The sequence below is a fragment of the Hermetia illucens genome, chromosome 2, assembly GCF_905115235.1.
Source record: "Hermetia illucens chromosome 2, iHerIll2.2.curated.20191125, whole genome shotgun sequence".
NCBI classification, from domain to species: domain Eukaryota; kingdom Metazoa; phylum Arthropoda; class Insecta; order Diptera; family Stratiomyidae; genus Hermetia; species Hermetia illucens.
In genome coordinates, this window is record NC_051850.1 from 55,046,784 (window position 1) to 55,067,639 (window position 20,856).

At 42.7% G+C, this 20,856-nt stretch overlaps 1 protein-coding gene across 3 annotated transcripts in view; it reads left to right on the forward strand.

Moving 5' to 3' along the window:
• Nucleotides 1–7,787, forward strand: part of LOC119648066 — a 47,775-nt gene extending 39,988 nt beyond the window's left edge. For all 3 annotated transcript variants that reach the window (XM_038049538.1, XM_038049539.1, XM_038049540.1), the window contains 3 exons: nt 6,830–7,036; nt 7,103–7,473; nt 7,530–7,787. In XM_038049538.1, the coding sequence (XP_037905466.1) occupies nt 6,830–7,036; nt 7,103–7,473; nt 7,530–7,715 (764 nt within the window). In that variant the 3' untranslated portion in view covers nt 7,716–7,787. The remainder of the gene's footprint in view (nt 1–6,829; nt 7,037–7,102; nt 7,474–7,529) is intronic.
• Nucleotides 7,788–20,856: the final 13,069 nt, after the last annotated feature.

The window sequence follows — 20,856 nt, forward strand, 5'->3', positions numbered from 1 at the left end:
ACTTGCTCTCTTCGTCAGTATAGTTCGTGCGGAACTTTAATAATTTAATTCCCATTTGTGGTTAGATTGCGCTTGCTTGGAACTGTTACTTTAATTTGACCCTTGATTCATTTACATGCGAAGTAAGTGGTGTTTCCTTTGCCATTAGCGAGATTTGAACCCCGACCTTCCGTTGCGACAGTTTAATGTTCTAACCATTAGGCTAACTGGGGATACACTACCATTCGATTCGCAATAAACGCTGCTACAATTTTCAGTGTTGAGATCTTCTTTTTCTTCAGCCTTTGTCCCGTTCACAAGCGGGGTCGGCTCGTCGTGATCGGCTTCGCCATTTGGCTCTATCGAATGCCTGATCTGGGTGCAATCTCGAGGCTTTCAAATCCCCGTCCAGCGTATCAAGCCACCGTTGCTTAGGTCTGCCTTTTGGTCGTTTACCATCGACTTCGATTTTCAGTGTTGAGATAATAAGATGTATTTTTTGCATCACAAATAATTCCGAAACGGAAACTTTGGGGTGTTTTTGTTAATCTGATTAGGTGTTATCCGGAGGATTGGTATGGTTAACGCCCGCAAGGTCTAATATTGACACGCTGGCGGAGATTTATAAATTTATCATCTCTACTTCTAAGTGGCTTTCTTTTTCTATGTAACTAAATATCTACCAAACTTGATAGTAGCATGCTTTATATACTCATGTCAGTAAAATGGTCTCCCAATTTTTGCAGTTCTCCACAATAGGTAAATAGCATCTCCTCCCACTTTGAATTGGGCACTTGGCGCTTTTTATGGATCCGTTTTGAAAGCGAACTCTTTTTTAAATATACATTTTTTCAAGGATTTCTTATACTACACAGTATAACCATAAATTCTGTCAGTACTTTGAAAATTTATTACAGCAACCTAAAATGAATATAAAGTTATGCTAGAAAGTACAAAATAGTCGAATAAGTAAGCGTACATAGTGGTTATTCCAAATGTTCACCACAGTTCATCACATAAAGCTTCAGAGGCTTGGGCCACTCATCGATCGCTGCAACAACTGTTTCACGCGCAGCGGCCAGTATAGTGCCTTCAAAGTTGCCAAATTGGGGGGCCGACGACGAGAGGCGACCTCTTAAAGCTTATTCCACAGAGAATAATCCAATGGATTTAAGTTTGAGCTTCTGGAAAGCCAGTCAGTCGCGGCTATGAAATCTGGCGCATTATCGATAGCCAATTTTGAGTTTTCTTGGCCTTTTTGGGGTAGGGTAGGTGAATGCATTTACGCACAGAGTGTTGGACTCCCGCAGCGGCACGTCATTGTACTACAAACTAAACACCTCCCGATCGTTAGAGAGCTAGTCTGGAACCGTTTGTCACATTACTTCGGGCTAGTCTCCGAACTCTTCTGCCTACCGGAGCCTTCAAATCAGGGAATTCCTTTCACCAACGGGAGGGGAGAAGAGGAAGGGAACTCTCAATTCGAGGAATCCCCTGCCATTCGGCTCTTCCTCTGGTTGACCTTTATCTTTGCAACGAGTAGGACGCGAACGTAATGGGCAACACGGCGACAATGTTGTCTGGAAAGAGATTCCCTTTGTTTAAATAGAGCTCCTGACGAATCCCATCCCAGCTTCCACAAGAAAGGAAAGTATGATGGGCGTTGTCCACAACTCCATTGCAAAACACACTATCCGGAGATCCTGCCTTTTCAATCTTGTGCAGGTAAGACTGAAAACCTCCATGCCTACTTAAGAACTGGATAAGGAAATAGTCAGTCTCACCATGCTTCGGATTCAGCTACGCACCTAAGTTGTCGATAAGCTGCGCAGTCCATCTGTCTCTAGTCTAATTTTGCCAAGAGAGTTGCCACTCGTCTAGGGTGCGTTGCCGTTCTTCATGAGCAACCACCTCGCTTGGCTCTTCTCCTTTGCGCTTGTATATGGCTTGATGCTCCTTAGCACGAAGGGCAACGGGGATCACTCTCGCGATTACCTTTACGGCCGGTTCAGAGACAGTGCAGTAAGCAGACGCTACCCGCAAAGCTCCCTGTCTCTGTACTTGCGCGAGACGCTTACGATATACCTCCTTGTCAAGATCGTCAGCCCGTAACTCTGCATCGTAGAGCAGGACAGACTGCGTCGAACTCATCAGGAGATTTCGTCTGATAGATGTTGGCCCCCAATATTTGCCATTATCCTACTTAAAGCTAAAACTTCTTTGATTTGCTCAAAAAAGCTCATCAGTCAAGAGTCAGCCCGAGGTACTTTACAGCTGGTTTTGACTCGATTATCCACTCGCCGAACGATATGGGACGCAGGATCGGAATTCTCTTTTTAGTCAGGATGACTACTTCGGTTTTTTTCAGTGCAATGTTGAAACCATGAATCCCTCCGCTTACGCGTCGTATCAATATGCCGAGTCTGCTTTGCGCCTGTTCGACAGTGCGTCCAACAACAGACGCCACGACATCATCAGCATAACCGACTAGGCGTGACTCTTCTGGCATGTCGAGTTTAAGTAGACTATGATAAGTAGCGTTCCAGAGGTCCGGCCCTAGGATGGATCTCTGTGCTACCCTTGACGTGACTTCCATTCTTCTTTGATCCTCTAGCGTTTAATGGAGCAAGAAGCGGTTCCTCAGATAGTCCCTCAATATCCGTAAGGTATAGTTCGGCACGTGTAAGTATTGCGATTTGAGGCGCTTCTGATGTCAAGCGTTACGAGGACGCCAACTTCCAGCGAGCAGGGAAATTGCTCTCTTTCAGGCAAGCGTTGAATGCGCCGAGCAGCAGGTCTGGCCGGTGTTGGAATCCCAGTTTGTATATCTCTGCTGGAATACCATCGGGTCCTGGCGGCTTCTTGATTTTCATAGATGATTCGTCGAATCATCGAAATTTACACGCCAACTCGTTGACTCGATAGGAGTTATTGCAAGTTTGTTAACTGTGTAACAGATAAATGGAGATGCGCCACATATCCAGCAGACGACCTTTCGGCTTAACGGTACGATGTCCGAGTTGATTGAGCATCAACGTCTTGATCTCGTTGCCTCTACTCGAAATCAGATTCGTAATTTTCGTTTTTGTACTGTCCCGTTGCTGGAAGCCTACGACCTGCATAGGATTATGATGAAATAGAACCACAGTCTTATTGAAAATGAAATATGGTAACCACAAAATTGACTCTGTGGACATTCTATACTTTCCAAATGAAATAACAAGGGACAAAAAAACGGTCTAACGAAGCTCAATCAGGGCTCACAAAGAAATTTGCATCATTTGATGCTAAATGATAATTGGTTATTTTTTTCTCAGATCAGATCATTAAGGCGCTAATATTCGCTATCCACATTCCAATATAAATAAAATCCTATTTGCGCTTGGAAATACAGGTATTCACCCAACAGAATTCATATCCGTACTCGTAAATACGAATACGTTTGTATTAACTTTCGGATGTGAGAATAAAGCGGTATTCGTATTCACTTGTGTAAATACCAAAGTGTTCACTTTTTCGAATATGAATATATTCGTATTCATAGAAAATCATCGTACGTATTTACGATGAGATTTGAACCGCGACTTCCGCTACGACAGTTCAGCTCTCTAATCACTTGAGCCATCCGGATCCTCAGGACTGATATAATGCATCTGCCGCAAAAATATGTCACATCATCATCGTAAAACAAACAAATTTCTGCTGTCTTCATGGTTGGGTAGTTTTTGAGAATGGGTCCGTCAAAGAAATGATCACTTTCGACATCCTTTTCAACAAATGTGAAAACTAAGACGGGTTTCGGAAAGTACTAATCAAGACCTTTTATTTGATACCCCACCTGACTATATTTGGTGAACAAAATGTACACCCCCCTTTTGCACCTCCCCTTAAATTCGACATAAAATGATGTAACTCACAGTCTCTACCTTTCTACCAAATTTGGTGTCAATCACTGTAACAGTCTCCGAGAAAAATACGTGTGATAGACAGACAGTAAACCGTTTTTACACAAAACCTTAAAATGTTGTTTTACACAAAACACTTAAAAACACAAAACCTTAAAAACGAGCCAATATTCGCAATTTCATTGTAAACATTAATTATCCCCTCCCTGTATATTGGGTACCGCAATCAGGAACTGCTACATGCTCTTTAACATCGCATGGATTGCATTCTGTTTGTACGAAACTTTCTGTTTTTCCTTTTTCTTGGCGAATGATAGCATCCATCAACGTTGGCAGAGTGCTCTGTTTTCCGCAAAATTGTCCCAGCTTTTTTGAGGTGAATTGTTTGCTATTATCTGACATGATGTGTTGTGCATGGACTATCACCAACCAAGTTCATCCATTGGTCAACAGAAATCGAAAAATTGTGGTTTCGTTGCCATAAGTTTTCAAGTGTCTCTAATGTATCACGGGCATCGCATTTTTGGTTATCCCCCGATTTCTTCCGCACGATTTAGAGAAAATGTTTTTTTCCGAATCTTTTCGGGGATCAGCCTCTTAGTATTAAAGTATTTTGCTGCTGGTCCTCGGATGAATTGCATACATCTGTATGAGGTATCACAATCACCCACTTTTTTTTTTGTTGAGTAAGAAATCTCGAGACAGCCACTTTTTGGGGTACAGGTGAATAAGACACTGCACAGGTCAGTTATATTAGATGATATGGCGATTTACTATATAAAACACCAAAAGACTTATTTTTATGTATAAGCGTGTATAATGATCGTGACTGACTAATTTTTGGGGCTGCCAGGCTTGCTTGCACCAAGAGCGCTGATCGGGCGTTGGTGGCGCGGCAGCAATATTCCTTTGCGTCCAACGAAGCAAATGAGAAGGCGAATCTTCTTGGGGGCCATGACGTTGCGATGTTCGTCAGCGGAAAACGTATTCGCAAGTGGCCAGATCCTTGAAGACGAAAGGGTCGCGTTATGCATTCCTAGATGCTGGTACCGGGCGAATAACTCTGAAGTCCGCCATCCACTTGATAGCGGATCGAACCAATTGGAGATAAATTGTCACAAACTTTTCTGGTCCATGTAGAATTGATTACTTGAGGACTTAATGGTGGGCATGGAGACTATCACCACACGGGACAGAGCGTTTGCCACAACATTATAGTTTACACTGGAAGCGGGTGCCAACATTGTGCGATGAAGTCGAGCTGCCTCGCCTGACGGGGTGGGCAGCGAGCAGGTGAGTGGACGATGGATGATATGAGGAACTAGCGTCCCGTTAGGATCTGTTGGCGGCAGCAAAAATGGCGAGAAGCTCGCGTTCGTAGGTAAAGTACGGTTGTCCAGCTTTCGACAGCTTTCTGAAGAATGGAATCTGTGTGCCGTCGCCTTGTTGTTAGTGTAAGGGTTCATGTTGGAAGCAACAGTGTGCAAAGATACCCGTTGGGTAGATGACAAGAAGACTGATATAGCAGCAGTACCCTGCTTGGAGTGCTCAAATGCGGCGACAACCTTGGTTTTCGAACTGATTTTGGACTTTTTGGTCGAGTCCTTGAGTAGCTCTGTCAGCGGGGCCTGGTGGTGCGCGCCGTAATTAATGATGCCAAGAGAGCGTCTTAGTTGCGAAAGGTCTGTAGGGTCCGGAAACTCCGAGATTGTATGGATTTTGGACCCTGGTGGACGAAAACTCTCCTTGTTGATGACTTCTGACGATTTGCTTGGCCGCCTGTAGGAGTGAGAGAAGCTCCTCGAAGTGGTGGTGATGTTGGTCGTGGTACTTACTGGAAACCAGGATTTCGACTCGTTATCTGCGGATGAAGGATAGGAAGCTGAAGATGAGGTGGTTTAAAGTGAGCTCCAGTTTTTGAGCTGTATTGTTCCGGCCTACGAACTCGAAGGCTGTGGTGACGGCCGTTTTGCAGACGTCCTCGGGAGCCACCAGGATTTAGTAGAAGGCTTGTTACAGGTGGATGACCAAGAATGTCGAGCCGTTAGTCCGCTGGAGCAGATCCTCTATTGTGGATAGCGGATATGTTAGTCACCTGTGGCGCTACTTGCCGCCAGCCTTGGGAACCAGGTTCAGAGCGCTGGCCCACTGGCTCGAAGATGCCCGAATGGCACCATGCTCCAGCAAGAGGTCGAACTCGGGTCGACGAGGTTTCCGGCTGCCGCCGAAAGAAGTTTCTCCACGTAAGCACTGTATAGAAAAAATGCAGTATCGGCGAATTGTTCTCTGGGTCGCTTTCCTATTTTCCGGATGCAGGTAAACAGTACGTATAGCGTGTACAATGGACGTAAAGGCCGGTTACACACGTGTGGAAAGTGCAGCGCAAGGGCAACCGATTGTCGAGACTGCTAGTTCATAACTGGCTGGTAAGTGATGGCTTTGTCCAGGATCAACGTTTGCTTGCATTGAGAGCGCTGAGCGGCGCCGGCCTTTGGTGCCATCACACATATATCTAGTAATCGCTTACCTCATCATCTTCACCGTTACTAGAAGTATTTGCGTTTCTAAAGTACTTAAGCTCATTTTGAGAGGTTGTCATGATTTGCAAGATTCTCTGTTGATAGTAAGAGTTGCCTCTATTTTTCCCGCCGCCTCTTTTTGTTCTTCCTAGTCCCGTTGAAACAGTACCGCAACCAATTTGTAGGTCGATATGGTCGCTGAGGGTAGTTCTTATTTATTGTTCTCGAGTTGCTTTGTTTTCTTGATTCCATTGTTGCTATTGTAGTCAATCTGGCTTTGGTGGACTTGCTCACATGGCCAGGCGATTAACCTCGTTTAGACGAGCGACGGCGCATTTCGTAGCTTGGAGTTCGAATCCCGGTTGGCATAGATTTTTGTGTTCGTCTTTCAATGCCTCACATATCTTTTAATTTCCACTTCCTCAGGTCTCGCTATGCATTATATGTCCGGAGATCCCCGATGGTTGGTCGTTACAAACCGAATAAGAGATTATCGAATTTACGATCTGGAAGACATGAGCAACCCAATACAAGTGGTACAGGACGGATTTCAAAAGAGCACCTTATCCAGCGCGGTGTGGCCTATTTATACAGAAAACCCAGTGATGTCGTTGGACGATGATTATATAGAAGGTGTGCATAGTCATTGCAATGTATCATAGTTCACTTCTTTTAAAATTATGCCTATTTTTCCCGTAGATGCTACTTACGTTTTTACACGTAGCCTGCATAATGTTACTTTTAGAACAAAGCATGAAATGCATAGTTCGTCTGGATACACCTCATTGGAGTTTTCACCATACTACAATGCATTCATTGGTGGCTGCGAGAATGGTGATATCATCATACAGAGATATAAGTCGATTTCTACGGAGAATATATGGAATAATGCGTATCCAAGGAAATTTATATTTTTCTCGGATATTATTCGATTAGATGGAAAGGCAATTCCGAGTACCAATCCTAAGAAAGTAAAAGGTCCTTTGGATCAGGAAACTATAAAATGTCTGGACTCTTTTGATGATAAATGCAAGGACGAGTATGGATTGATGTTTGGCGGACCAATGGCGGTGAGTTAAATATTTGCAGAAGTTTGGATTTTGTTTATAATATTTTTGCTTTTCAGTGCGCGCGACAAAACAAAAGTGAAGCGCAGGCGGCAGAGCGATCACCACCATTTGCTCTGCGGCCTTTGACTCGAGTTAGTTGTCTTGCGCTATGCCCGAATGCTGCTAATGCTTGTATAGTAGCTGTTGGCTATTATAATGGCTTGATTAGGTTAAAGTATTTAAATTTTAATGGATATTGTTAAGATTGAAATATTATTTTCTATAAAGCTTGTAAGGTATTGTTATATCTTAATAAATTAAAGTTATAATCTGAATCACTTGAGTTTCTTAATCATTGTGTAATTAATCATTTTAATAGGGCCTGCAGCATTCCACAAAGACGGGAAGGTTAGGAAAAGGGTGGTGGTTGATTAGAGACGGGGGTATTGCGTGCGGGCCGATAGTTAGTGTTTCCTGTTCACTCCTTGGTGGAGTATAGGGGCATCCACACAGATTGTGCTTCAGTTTCACTATCGTCAACACTTAACGCTATGCAAGTGGTGAGTTCACAAGGCGAACACAGACACCTATGTCGATTGGGATTCGAATCCAGAGCAGCGAGATTGGAAGATTGACGCTCTCCCTTCTCAACCATCGCGCCGTCAAGGGGTTCAGGTTTTTTTTTGGGTGAGTATAGGAATCATGGGAGAAGAATTACTTTCTTGTTTGTAGCGATTGCATTTTAATCATCTGCTTCAACTGAGCAGCTGAGCTTTCTTGCTCACAAGTCCTAGTTTTTTCGCGAGACAAACGACGCTATTATTTTTTCGTTTCCTAACTTTTTTATATGTGGATCCTGAAGACTCTTCTTACCTTACCTTTCCAAGAGGTGTAATGAAAGGAAGCTTTTTGCAATTGAGTGATTTGGTTGTTTGTAATTGGTTGCATTGTAATGGGATTGTAATTTTTAAAAGGGAAAATCCCAGTTCCCTGCGGAAATGTAGGCAAGTTTTACAGCTTTTATGTCAATTCATAGGCGTTAAATTGCAGGACTTTGGTGAGCAAGGATAGCCCGAAAGTTGCTGATTAGTGTTCATGATAAATGTCCTTGGACTTTATAGTGGTATATATAGATAAATCATGAATTTGATGTAACATTTTTCAGATTTTGTATAATTCAAAATCTTATGAAAATCGACTCAATGCCTGCTTCTCCATCTTCCACGCCTAATTCACTGAAATGGTCTTTAAAACTGTTTAGATGCGTGATTTTATGTTGAGCTCAAGAGGGGTTTTCGATACATACGAAAGGGTGGGTGTACACTTTCTTTTCTGAAAACAGGGGAGGCTGAGGCACAATGAAACACAAATGTTGGTTTTACTCGTAGCACTTTTTTACAACTTTTTTTACCTGTTATCTTCTAATGTCTACCTAGTCTATATAAGAAATGCGTCAACCATTATTTTCTACATCATGTGTTCCATGTGCCCCATGCCCGGCGTAGAATAAAACAGCGCAAGGGGTATCTTCAAATGACTGAAAAAATCACCATAATTAGTGAAAAAACATTATTTCTCCAATTAATTAACTTAAAGTCATAAGAAAAGGCATCTGGAATAAAAAAATAAATTCAACTGGTCCTGTTGAGACACAAACATGAAATCATTTTACATTTAGCCAATGTTAAAATTGCTGAAATTGATCCCAAATGAAATTAAACTTTGTCTTGGAGTACCCTGATCTGCAGACGAATTTTCTAAGAGCATACAGGCTCCACGAAAGTGTTACATTCTCGGTATCGTAGGAATTTGATCTCGTAGTTTCCCTCAGCATCTTTCATCTTAGTGATTCGACCAACATTGATTTTGGGTTGGTTTTTAGTTTTAAATTCAAGAAAGACATCATCATCATCATCATCATCAACGGCGCAACAACCGGTATCCGGTCTAGGCCTGACTTAATAAGGAACTGCAGACATCCCATTTTTGCGCCGAGGTCCACCGATTCGATATCCACAAAAGCTGCCTGGCGTCCTGACCCACGCCATCGCTCCATCTTAGGCAGGGTCTGCCTCGTCTTCTTCTTCTACCATAGATATTGCCCTTATAGACTTTCCGGGCTGAATTATCCTCATTATTAACTGATCCGCCCACCGTAACCTATTGCGCCGGATTTTATCCACAACCTGACGGTCATGGTATCGCTAATAGATTTCGTTATGTAAGCTACGGAATCGTCCATCCTCATGAAGGGGGCAAACATTCTTCGGGGGATTCTTCTCCCAAACGCGGCCAAGAGTTCGCAATTCTTCTTGCTAAGAACCCAAGTCTCCGAAGAATACATGAGGACTGGCAAGATCTTGTACAGTAAGAGCTTTGACCCTATGGTGATACGTTTCGAACGGAACAGTTTTTGTAAGCTGAAATAGGCTCATAATCATCTAAAACGGTAAGACAAAATAATTCTGCAAAGTCATCAGGGTCAACAGCAAACAAATCCTTATCCGTGTCCACATCGTCCTCCGTTTCTACATATTGAACAAATTCATCGTCATCCTTTGACGAATAAACTTCCCTTGTTTGTGCAGATTTTCGGTTTCGGTTTCCTGTCTGTTTTTTTTAAGGAGGTGGAAATTCTGGCCTGGGCACGCCAGAGTGTGGGATTCTTACCCACTAAAACCACCCCCAACTGCCTCCTACCCCGTGGAACCACCTTTAGGTATTACATCACCGGGCGGAGTTAAATTACTTTAGCTAGGTTTCCTTCGGTCTACCCGCGGAGTTCGCAACCGCGTCTTCCTGACTTCGTCTGTTTTTCGCAGTTTATCCTGGATTATTTCGATCATGGAATTGATCGCATCCCAGCCCTCCTGGCAAGCTTCCATTCTCTGGACAATATTTTCTGGTGATAGCACTTCACCTAGAGTTTCCTTTAGGTTCCTTCTTTCTTCCACGAACCGAGGACATTGGGAAAATTCTTGCGCCGGGTCTTTTGGGACCCCGTCGCAGTTCCAATTCAAACCTGTATTGTATTGAATTTAAACCTGTAAGTATTGACGGTATCCTTTATAGCCGGTGAGAAACTGGGTGAGATTATAATTGATGTCTCCATGCTTTCTCTCCAGCTACTCCCCGATGGAGAGATCAACCTATAAGTCCAACGACCTTTTTCTAACTAATCCCATCGCCGTTGCCATGTGTTTATCGATCTCTCCCTTTCAGCTTTTCTCACTTGCGATAAAGGAGAGATGGACCTGGTATTATATATGCTCATCATCTCAGTTGCCAGGATGTCAATCGGCATCATTCCCGAAATGACGAAGGTTGCATCATCTGAGAGGGACCTGAAGGCAGAACACACCTTTAAGGCTGTTTTTCTGTAGACCTCACTCTGTTTATGTGCATTACCTAAAACATGAAGATAGAACTCACCACCGTCGCTATGAGCAGCCTGCAGGTATGCCGCGGCCCTCCGCTAGGCATCATCTTTGCCAGAATCATATTCGTGGTAGATGTTTTTTTCGCAAGTATGCTCTATGTGCTGTCTAAAATTGAATTTTCCGTCTATCATCACTTCCAACTATTCGGTAGCGGGCTTGGAAGTGATGATACGATACGATTACATCCAACTATGCTTCTAATAAGCACCGCCTCCTTGCGCAAGTCTCTTTGCTGCCCACTCTATGGTATTATCCTCATTTTTTCACTGCAGTTAACACCTTCCTAAATTCCGGGCATTTATCACTTCTGGTAATATGCTGGATCGGATCGATCGATGCCGCTAGTGTGTGCTTTGACGAAGTGTCCAAACATTAGGAATTTGAAGCACTTCTTTAGAGAGATCTGTTCCCTTTGGCGGCAAACAAGCCATCCAATCCGAACATTGCCTGTGGCCAATAACTTCTGCGCTGACTTTTCTTCTTAGCTTGAATTGTTGTTTCAATGCAGTGCAGATCTCTTCCTTCTCATGTTTTTGGGAACGTACCGCGGCATTCTACCCAAGTGAGCTTATAGCTTGGTTACGAAAACCGTCAGTTTTCCCCATGCTGGATTTTTTCCGGATTTTGCTGACATTTCCACCTAGGTCTTTTAGGTTGGGGTCAGATTACACCTTTTTCAGTATTTGCCGGAGATTACAATTGTCTCTGGGCGAATTCGCACCTTTGGTTTCTTGTTCGCTTTTTTGTTTACGAACTTAGTCCAACCACCGTTTTTATTTTCCTTCGGTTTCGCTTCGTTAGCCGACATTTCTACTTTGGACATATGTTTTCCCACTTCTGAAGTCTTAGTTCCGTTTGTTGGACTGGTCAAGACGCCTGTCTATCTGTCTGGTCGTCTGTCAGTCACACGCATTTTTCTCGGAGACGGTATTAGTTTTGATATTTGCTGGAAAGGTGGGGAGTGCAGGGGGTTGAAAGTAATCATTCCTTTAACGGGTCCATTCTCAGAAACTACCCAAGCGTAAACTCTGAAAAGAATCCGGAGACTGCCACTATATGGTACCTAGGCTCCGAAACACCGATATCTGCTCAAATAAAGTTAATAATAGTATATTACTATAATTTTTAGTAATTGGCTGCACAACCCCGTTTAAGTTCATCCTAGTGCCATGAGCATGATCCTATTAAGCTTCGTGAAAATCACACTATTACTAACATAGTAATAATAGGTCAAAATGGTCGCTTCTTTGCAAATTCAAGACTTTGAATGTCAATATCACGCGGCTATTTTTCTAAATATAATATGTGCTTATATTATGTGCTGCGTACTAACAGGACAAACGCACATTCAAATGTCTTCATAAAAGAAATACATAAAAATGTCCATACCTGAAGAGTCCAGTTTCTGCTTTCCCGACTTGTTGTTCTTTGGTCCAAACAACTTCCTTTTGGTTGCCTTCTTCTTGGAAAGTGGAACCGGCTTCTTCTTTCCTGCAATGGGCTTCATTTGTGGAGTGCCCGTAGCTATTATACTCTTGCTTTTCTTCCTCGACTTTCGATCGTTCTCCTGTTTTTGCTAAACTGGAAAGTCTTCAGGAGAGAGGAAAGTTTGCCTTGTACCAGCTTCTAGATCAAGGGCACCAATTTCTGCATGATTTGAAACTGCTCCTTCTTTTCCTTCTGGGAGGGAACCACTCATTTGGCACAGTATACCCATGTGTCTTGGATGGTTGTTCATCCACAGTGTCAGCAGGCGGTCATAATTGCATAAGAAGTCTGCTTTGGCGAAACCATGTCGATCAAATGGATGTATCCATCTTTTTTGAAAATTGAAATTATATTGGAAGGCGCCATGCTTTTCTGATGAGGTGTGTTCCCCTGAATAATTCTTAGAAGGCTCAAAAATAGCAACATCCAGAGGTTGCATTTTCTTAGATGAATGGGGAGGTAAATTCAAAACTGAAACGCCATTTCCCTTGTATAGCTGATGGGGACAAATGGTTTTCTATGTTGTTAAAAATTAATAGAGTAGGGTTCTCGACTTCAGCAAATTGTTCTAATGGTATTCAACTGGTAGGGGTGGCTGTCCCTGGAAATTCTCCTTCAGTCTTATGCCCTTTAAAATGAACACGTGGAAAAATCATAACCGGAGGAGTAGTGCGGTTAGATGCTGTGGAAACGTTAGTGCCTTTTTCCACCTGCGAATTTGCACACTTGCTTGACGTCCTTTTCAGCCACTATTCGTTGGGATTTTTTGACAGTTGGTCTGCCGTTTCATCTAAATTGAAACCCTTGTCCAATCACCGAATTCTAGATACTGTTCGTACATTTTCAAATTATTGAAGAACAGATCAACATTCTCTTTAGTGAAAGAAGTAGCGCGAAACAAGCTGCAAGTCTCAGGGGTTCTTTGGGAGAGTTTGGGCTGAATTTTTAAACAATTATAAAACCAGTCAATGCCTGCTACTTTCTTCTTTCCCCATGATGGAGGATATGGTATTTTGTTTATCATTGCCATTTCATATGCAACTCGTCAGCAATCTTTTACTGGTACACCATAATACATTTTAGAGCATATAATTAGGAAGTTTTTAGTTTCTCTTCTTGCTCTTCTGGGAAAGCCATCCTAATTGAGTAATTAGGCGCATATTACTCATTCTCCTCACTACGTTTTCACATATCTTGATTACATCCCATGATTCACATTCTTTAGCTTAACAGCACATTTCACACTGTATACGCCCAAGACCATTTCCACTTCCCGTCCTTTTCAATAAAGAGGTCCTTGCTGGTTTTCCGCTGTCGATTTCGTATCATTTAAATAAAACGAAACAAAAAACAACTGCTTACAGCGTGTGTGTGTCTGTGTGTGTATGGTGGGGGAGAAGCTACAGCTTCTGAGCACTCCGGCCGTGTTGGCTCATTGTACTCGCCACCCCCGTCTAACGGAATATTCCGGATTCGTTAACGTATCGCAGGATTTACGTTAGTGGATGTGATGCTATCCATCGCAATTAGAGAACATCGGCACCAAAGATCTGATGCCTGATGCGTCCATAGGCGGGGCATTCACATAGGAAATGCTCCGTGGATTCCGCTTCCTAATTACAGGAGGGACACGTATCATCTTGAGTAATTCCTATTCTGAACATATGCTCAGCTAGTGAATTATGGCCTGTTAGAATGCCCACAATACACCTGTAAGTCCTCCTATTTTTCGACAGGATAAACTTTGCAGGTTCCGGCAGGAAAAGTTTGGTGTATCGAGCAGCATTTAGGCTCTGCCACCTGTCATTATGGGAAGCTTGTTCCCAGTTTTTGAAAACAGACTAAGCCAATGCGACTGATACTCTTAATTGTTGGCTCCGGTCCCGGCATAGGGGAGATTGACCCCTCTTTCGCTAAAGCATATGAGATTTCATTTCCTCTACGCCACAATGACCAGGTACCCAGAGTAGTTCCACCACATTGAATCTAGAAATAGAGTTGAAACGGTTTCTGCATTCCTGAACGATTTTCGAGGTGATCAAAGCACTACTCAATGCCCTCAATGCAGCTTGGCTGTCACTGCAGATTGCGATGCGCCTGCCCTTCAACCGCTCGTCAATCACCCAGTTAGCCGCCCTTAGGATCGCATACACTTCGGCTTGAAAAACCGTGGCATATTGTCCCAAAGGAAAAACCCACTTCTCGTTTTTATTCGAGAGGTAGACTCCGGCTCCAGAACCCTCTTCTGTTTTTGAGCCATCGGTGTAGAAGACTTCCGTATATCCTGCCACGCATTCCTCTGGGTCTTTCCAGTCCTCTCTACGCTTCAGGGTAGCTTCATACCTTCTACCAAACAGATGTATAGGGACACGAGAATCGGAAGGCATTGTAAGAACTGGATTCAGTTCTCCCAGTAACTCTTCCAATTGTCTGTGCCTCCACATTCGTTGTTTCCACATAGATCTAATCGAATTAGTCTATGTGCTGCTCTCATTGCAGTGCTTTGAATAAATATATCCAGGGGCTGCAAATTGAGTAGTGCATTCAGAGCTGCGCCGGATGTCATGCTCATGGCACCAGTGATACCAGACACACAGTTCTTTACAGTGCGGCTAGTTTACGGTGAAAACCTTTTCGTCTCACCTTAACCCACCACACTACGGATGCATATACGAACATCGGCCTAATGATGGCAACGTATATCCACATTACCACATGAGGCCTGAGTTCCCATGTCGAGTCAAAGGTGCGTCTGCACAGCCCATAAGCTGTGAGAGCTCGTTTCATCTTTGCCTTTACATGTTTGTTCCAAAGAAGTTTTTTATCTAGGGTGACTCCTAGATATTTCACTTCTTCGGAGAGCTGAAGGGTAGTACCCCTCATCTCAGGGAGGCAAAGTCCATCTAGTTTTCTCCTTTTTGTGAATAAAACCATTGTGGTTTTATTTGGATTAACTGACAAACCATGTCTGAGGCACCAGCTGTCTATTAAATCAACGCACGTTGTATATTCCCACACACCGTTCCAAGATCCCGATCAACAGCAAGCGCAGCCACGTCATCAGCATAAGTTTGAGCGTGTATTGGCAAATTTTGCAGTTCGCATAGCAGTGAGTCGATTAGCATACTCCATAGAAGTGGCGAAAGCACAGTTCTTTGGGTGTAACCCTTCGTTGCTTCTGTAGTCAGATAGCGATCGTCACCCACCTCAGCGCACAGCAGTCTCTGGTTTAGCATAGCATGAATCCATTTAGTTAAAGCATCATCGACACCATGCGCTCTGGCGGCATCACAAAGTTTTTGAAAAGGCGCACAGTCAAAAGCCCCTTCAATGTCCACGAACACCCCCATCGCGTACTCACCATTCAAAGTTACATCCTCCATCTTTGTGACCAAAGAATGAAGAGCAGACTCTCAGGACTTTCCACGTTGGTAAGCATGTTGGTTTTCACTAAGTGGGTGAGACCTAACATAAGTGCCTTTCCCCGAATGTGACGCTCCACCAATCTCTCCAAACTGAAAGGTTTGTTCTTGTTGTTTGGCTCAGGTACTCATCCATATCTGAGTCGACTGGTATCTGATATCTAGTCAAGACATAAATTTCTCTGTTAGCTGATAACGAGCGCATACGGTTTATTACAGCTCTACTCAACGATATACACTTCAAGCTTTCCTTGAAAAACATATTCATCTATTTGAGGAAAAAACAAGTAGGGAAACTGGACGCTTCAGGTTTGGTGCTGTAAAAACACTCCTAATTGAAGAACATACATAGATTTTAGCTAGGTGTATCATTATTTTTTTTTCGATTGGATAAGTTCTGAGAACGAAACTTGCTTCCATTTTGGGAAACATCTTTTGAATCCTCACTCCCCTATATTTCAGCTCTTATCGAAAATTAGATCAGTTTCGATGAGTACCTATTGATACCTTTTATTTGATGTGAAAAAAGTTTCGCACCCCACTTTCACAGGTATCGGTAGGGATTTACAGAAGTCTTTCAAGGAGATGACGGCACCTCAGAAATGCGCAATAAGTGACAAAGAGATTCCGATGAAACGATGCAACATCGCCAATGAACGCCATAACAGATAAACCTATGTCGGCGCAATCTAGAAAGCTGGGGACGAAAACCCAGTTCGGCTTCTGGAAAAGGCTACTAACCGACTCTATTTGGACTGAAGTAGAAAGTTGTGGCCAGACGAGTTACGCTCATTTTGCTTAAAGTACAAGCAGACACCTCCTTGATTGAACATGCTGCAGGAGTTTGAAATGGGTGAAGATGAAGGTGAAGAAATACGGAATCAAATCGAAGTGGCACTAAGTAATGCTGCCACGTTCAAAATGAACAAGGATTCGGCGGTGATTGAGTGCAAGGACTTGGATGAATATACCACGAAGTCTGAGATCTGAGATCAACAGCGTTGGCATGGCAAGACGTACGGTGTCACACAGATAGCGTCGATAAGTGTTCTTATTGAAGCAGCGGAAAAGGCAACAGGTAAAATATGTATTGGATGGGTGGTCTGCCGGATAGGAGAACAGAGTCTAGTGTATAAATGTTTTAAGACTGACAGTTTCACTACATAGCGAAAGACAGATCCAATCTGTGTCGTAAATGTGAAGAACAAAGCCATTTTGCAAAGTACTGTAGTGGGAAGCCCAAATACGTGTTCTGCATGGAAACCAAGAGTAGCAACAGCGTCCGCTTTCCAGGATACAGTAAATGCCCTGTGTTCAGAACTATCTGAATTATTGTCGAGCGACCTACTATCCCAGAGTATATTCGAAAGCAATATCGATGAAACTATTGTATCTGAACAATACAAGGAATTCACGCCATTGCTGGAGAAACTATCATTCGATGCAAGCAGCTACAAATTCAAAGTAATGGCTGGGAAACGAACGCAAGAAGACGAATACTGCTGCAGACATTCTCGCGTCTATAGAAGCGCACAAGAGAAAGTTCCACAGGTCGCGGAAAAATGCGGCATGTGATGCCTCTATGCCTCGGCGCAGTGCTTTTTGAAGATGACATCCCAATTTTCGACGGAAATTAGAGAGATTGAGGAATGTCGGAAAAACTGCCTTAAACGTTACGAGACGCTCGCAGCGCAGAAGAAAGGAGGAGCTACAAGTGCAATAAAAAGATGCCAGAAAAAAATAGTAGGTGTCATGAAGAGCAAAAGTTAGGCCTGGAGATCTCAAACCAGACAGACACCAAAGACACCCGAAGCATGGTATTTTTGGTTTTGGTTTCTTCATCCGAGACTGGAACGCGAAGTTTTGTTTCCAGACTTGACGAGTTGTGACTTTTTCTGAAACAAGGAAATGAATACAACAGCGAATCTCCGTACGCAGGGTGACGTGACGCAGTTTGAGAGGGTCAGTAAGTTGCGAAGGTTTGCCTTCATGCCGCAGTTTTCATTAGTGACTTCGGCATGACTGAAGTGAAAATGAGCAAGTATTGACTCCACTTGGAATCCTTGTATTTCAAAAGACTGTTCATGGATTGCTTCATGATAGTTTTTATATTTTCCATTAGAAAATTTGTCATTAACGATAAATTCATTCAATTCGTCTTTTGTTTGAATAATTGCTCCTGGGAAATATTGTTTCCATTTTTGTGTAAAACAAAACATTATCAAAATCCGTTTACTGTCTGTCTGTCACACGTTCTCAGAAACAGTTGTACCGATTGACACCAAATTTGCTGGGAAGATGGGAACTGTGGACGCCCACGCATGCGAGTTGCATCGTTCTTTGCGGACCTTCGGAGGGATCTTCCTACATGCAAAAAGGGGTGTTCATTTTTTCCCACTAAATTTAGTCATGTAGGGTATCAAATGAAAAGTCTCGATTAGCAGCTTTCATTGCTTCAGCGTTGCCATTTAATTCAAAAGAAGAGAGGGTGAGGGCTTAAAAATGGTCATTTCTTTCACGGACCCATTCTCAAAACCGACTCAACCGAAATATCTGAAAAAGATCACGAGACTGCTACTATACCCTGCCTAGGATCCAAAATACCCTTCACACCGGTATCTGTTCAAATAAAGTTAGCACTTTTATATACTTTACTATAGTTTTAGTAATTGACTTTAAACCCCTTACTTGTTACCTTTCAAGTAATCAATCAATTTTTAACAAGAAAGTGGGAAAATGATGAGTGAATGGACAATCCTTCAATTTACTTTACGTTTCGGGAGTAATGGTAACAAGCTATATAGCAAATTCTGACATTTTTACTGGGGCGGCGATAAAACGTACGTTTATGAAAGATTCACAGACCGCGAAAAAATGGATTTGCACTGAGCGGGACTCGAACCTTGGACACTTTGAATATTCTGCGGTATCTCTTCTCTTGTAACTTAATAATACACAAAAAATCGTATATTACCAATTAAGATTGGAGTTACAAGTTTGAAAAATCTTAACTCACATTGGAATGATCTTCACAATTTAAACCTGACTCCAAAGAAACTGGATTCCGTCGGACGATGGCGATCCACTGCCGAAAATCTCCATCCGGAACAACCAAAAAGCTTTCTGCGGAGTTTTTGTGGAGTTATTTGTGCAGCAAGGCATGAAACAATATTTGATCGTCCTCCTTAGCATTTCACGTGGGAAATAAAGTTTGACAGTTTTGTATTTTTACGAGTAACTGCCAGTTGCCGGACTATTGAAGTTACTTGAGTTTTTTGAGTTGTCACGTCACACAACATGGCGCGGGCTTTTTAGTCTGTTTAAATTTGTTTGAAATTTAAAATACGGATGATTTCAAACACATCGTTTTTTTTTCAAAAACGATCTTTGAGAGGTTTGTTAGATTGTACCATAGAAGTGATTTCCGTCATTAGTAAAAATAAGGCGGGGAGTCTATTCTCTTCGAAAGCGAGCGGAGTGAAAAGGTCGTTATAAGCGTTGTTTTCAGTTTTCCTACCTTTTGAAGAGACTGAAGGTTTTTTCAAATTTTAGATTAAGGCACAACTGGTTGAAAATCGAGTGGAGGCTTCAACTCGCTTGATCTAGTGAAAAGTGCTTCAGATTGGAGAGACCATATGGCTGGGTTGGTTTTATGAAATAGTGGAATATTACATTCGATACGATGTGTAGCTGCAGGGTTTTCCGTCTTTTGAACCACTGTCGATTGTTGAACTGCAGCCACCTGGAAATCTTCGGCTATGACGAGTTTTCGACGTCTTGGTTTAAATGAATAAGTGACTAATTCCTTAGTTTTTTTTAATGGTTCACATTCGGGTCACCAATTTAGGAACATTTTCGTTTTCTGGCTCTGATAAGTGTATGATATTTGAACTACATTTATATCTCTCGCGTTCCCTTGAAGATGATGCTTCTCGATTCTCTTCGCTTGTCTCATTCGTTGATGTGCAATTTTTGTAGGGATAGGGGGTGGGGGTAGCTTCTTCCTCAAACTATCTCGTTTTTCAGAAAGCTTGAAATAGTGTAACATTGCGGTGTGGACTGGATAAAAAGGGTAATTTCTAGATGCATTTCAATTATAGAGTAGTGTTATTAGAAAAATAATAACAATCTTTGGCGCAACAATTCATATTGAAGTGTGATAGGGTACTTCATTCAAGACCATAACGGTACACTACAGTACACAGTAGGAGGCAATGTGGTCAGTATTGCGCTAAGTGTCGAAATTTGTCGGCCTTCGGCCTTAAGGCAAAAGTTAGAGACTTATTGCCCGTGAACACGGTGAATCGCCTCTGCCTTTAAGGGAAAAACGGAAATACTTGATACTCAGATACGTGGCTAGTAATTTTCGATTATAGACGCTGAAATTACGTTAACTGGCATTCAATTGTTTTGAGAATAAACCCAAACGGTTTCCTGCTTTGATTCGCCAATTGGTGGAGAGCAGCACCTAATGCAATGTTTGAGGCATCGACTAACAAGGCTAGGGGTGCATCGTGTTGAGGAAATGCCAAATGTGTAACTTCTACCAGCTGTTGTTTGGTTGTTTCAAACGCTTGGACGACTCATGGAGACCACGCAGCGTCCTGCGATTCTTTTGCCTTAGGACCAGAGAGGAAGACGATAAGTAAATCCTGTTGGTATGCGGCTTTGGGCAGGAATCGACGGTAAAAATTTACCATACCCAAGAACCTTCAAAGGTCTTTGACTGTCTGCGGAAAGCTCGCGATCCCTTGCTCCTGTCTGAATTGGATTTTAAGCTGTCAGGGGTGATGGAATCGCTTAGAATTTTCACCTGCTGCTATAGAAATCTGCACTTTTCAACGTTAAAAATTAAGCCATTGTCTAGGAGACGCTGAAAAATACACTCGGAAAATTCGACCAGAATGTCATGCAAGTAGACGAAACAGAAGTCCAAATTTTATGGTAAAGGGTGGATGAATCTCTGGACAGTGATGGTAAGCCTTGGCGAGATCCAAGGTTGAAAAAACACAAAAGTTTGCTAAATACTGGGTAAAGTCTTGAATGAGTGGAAT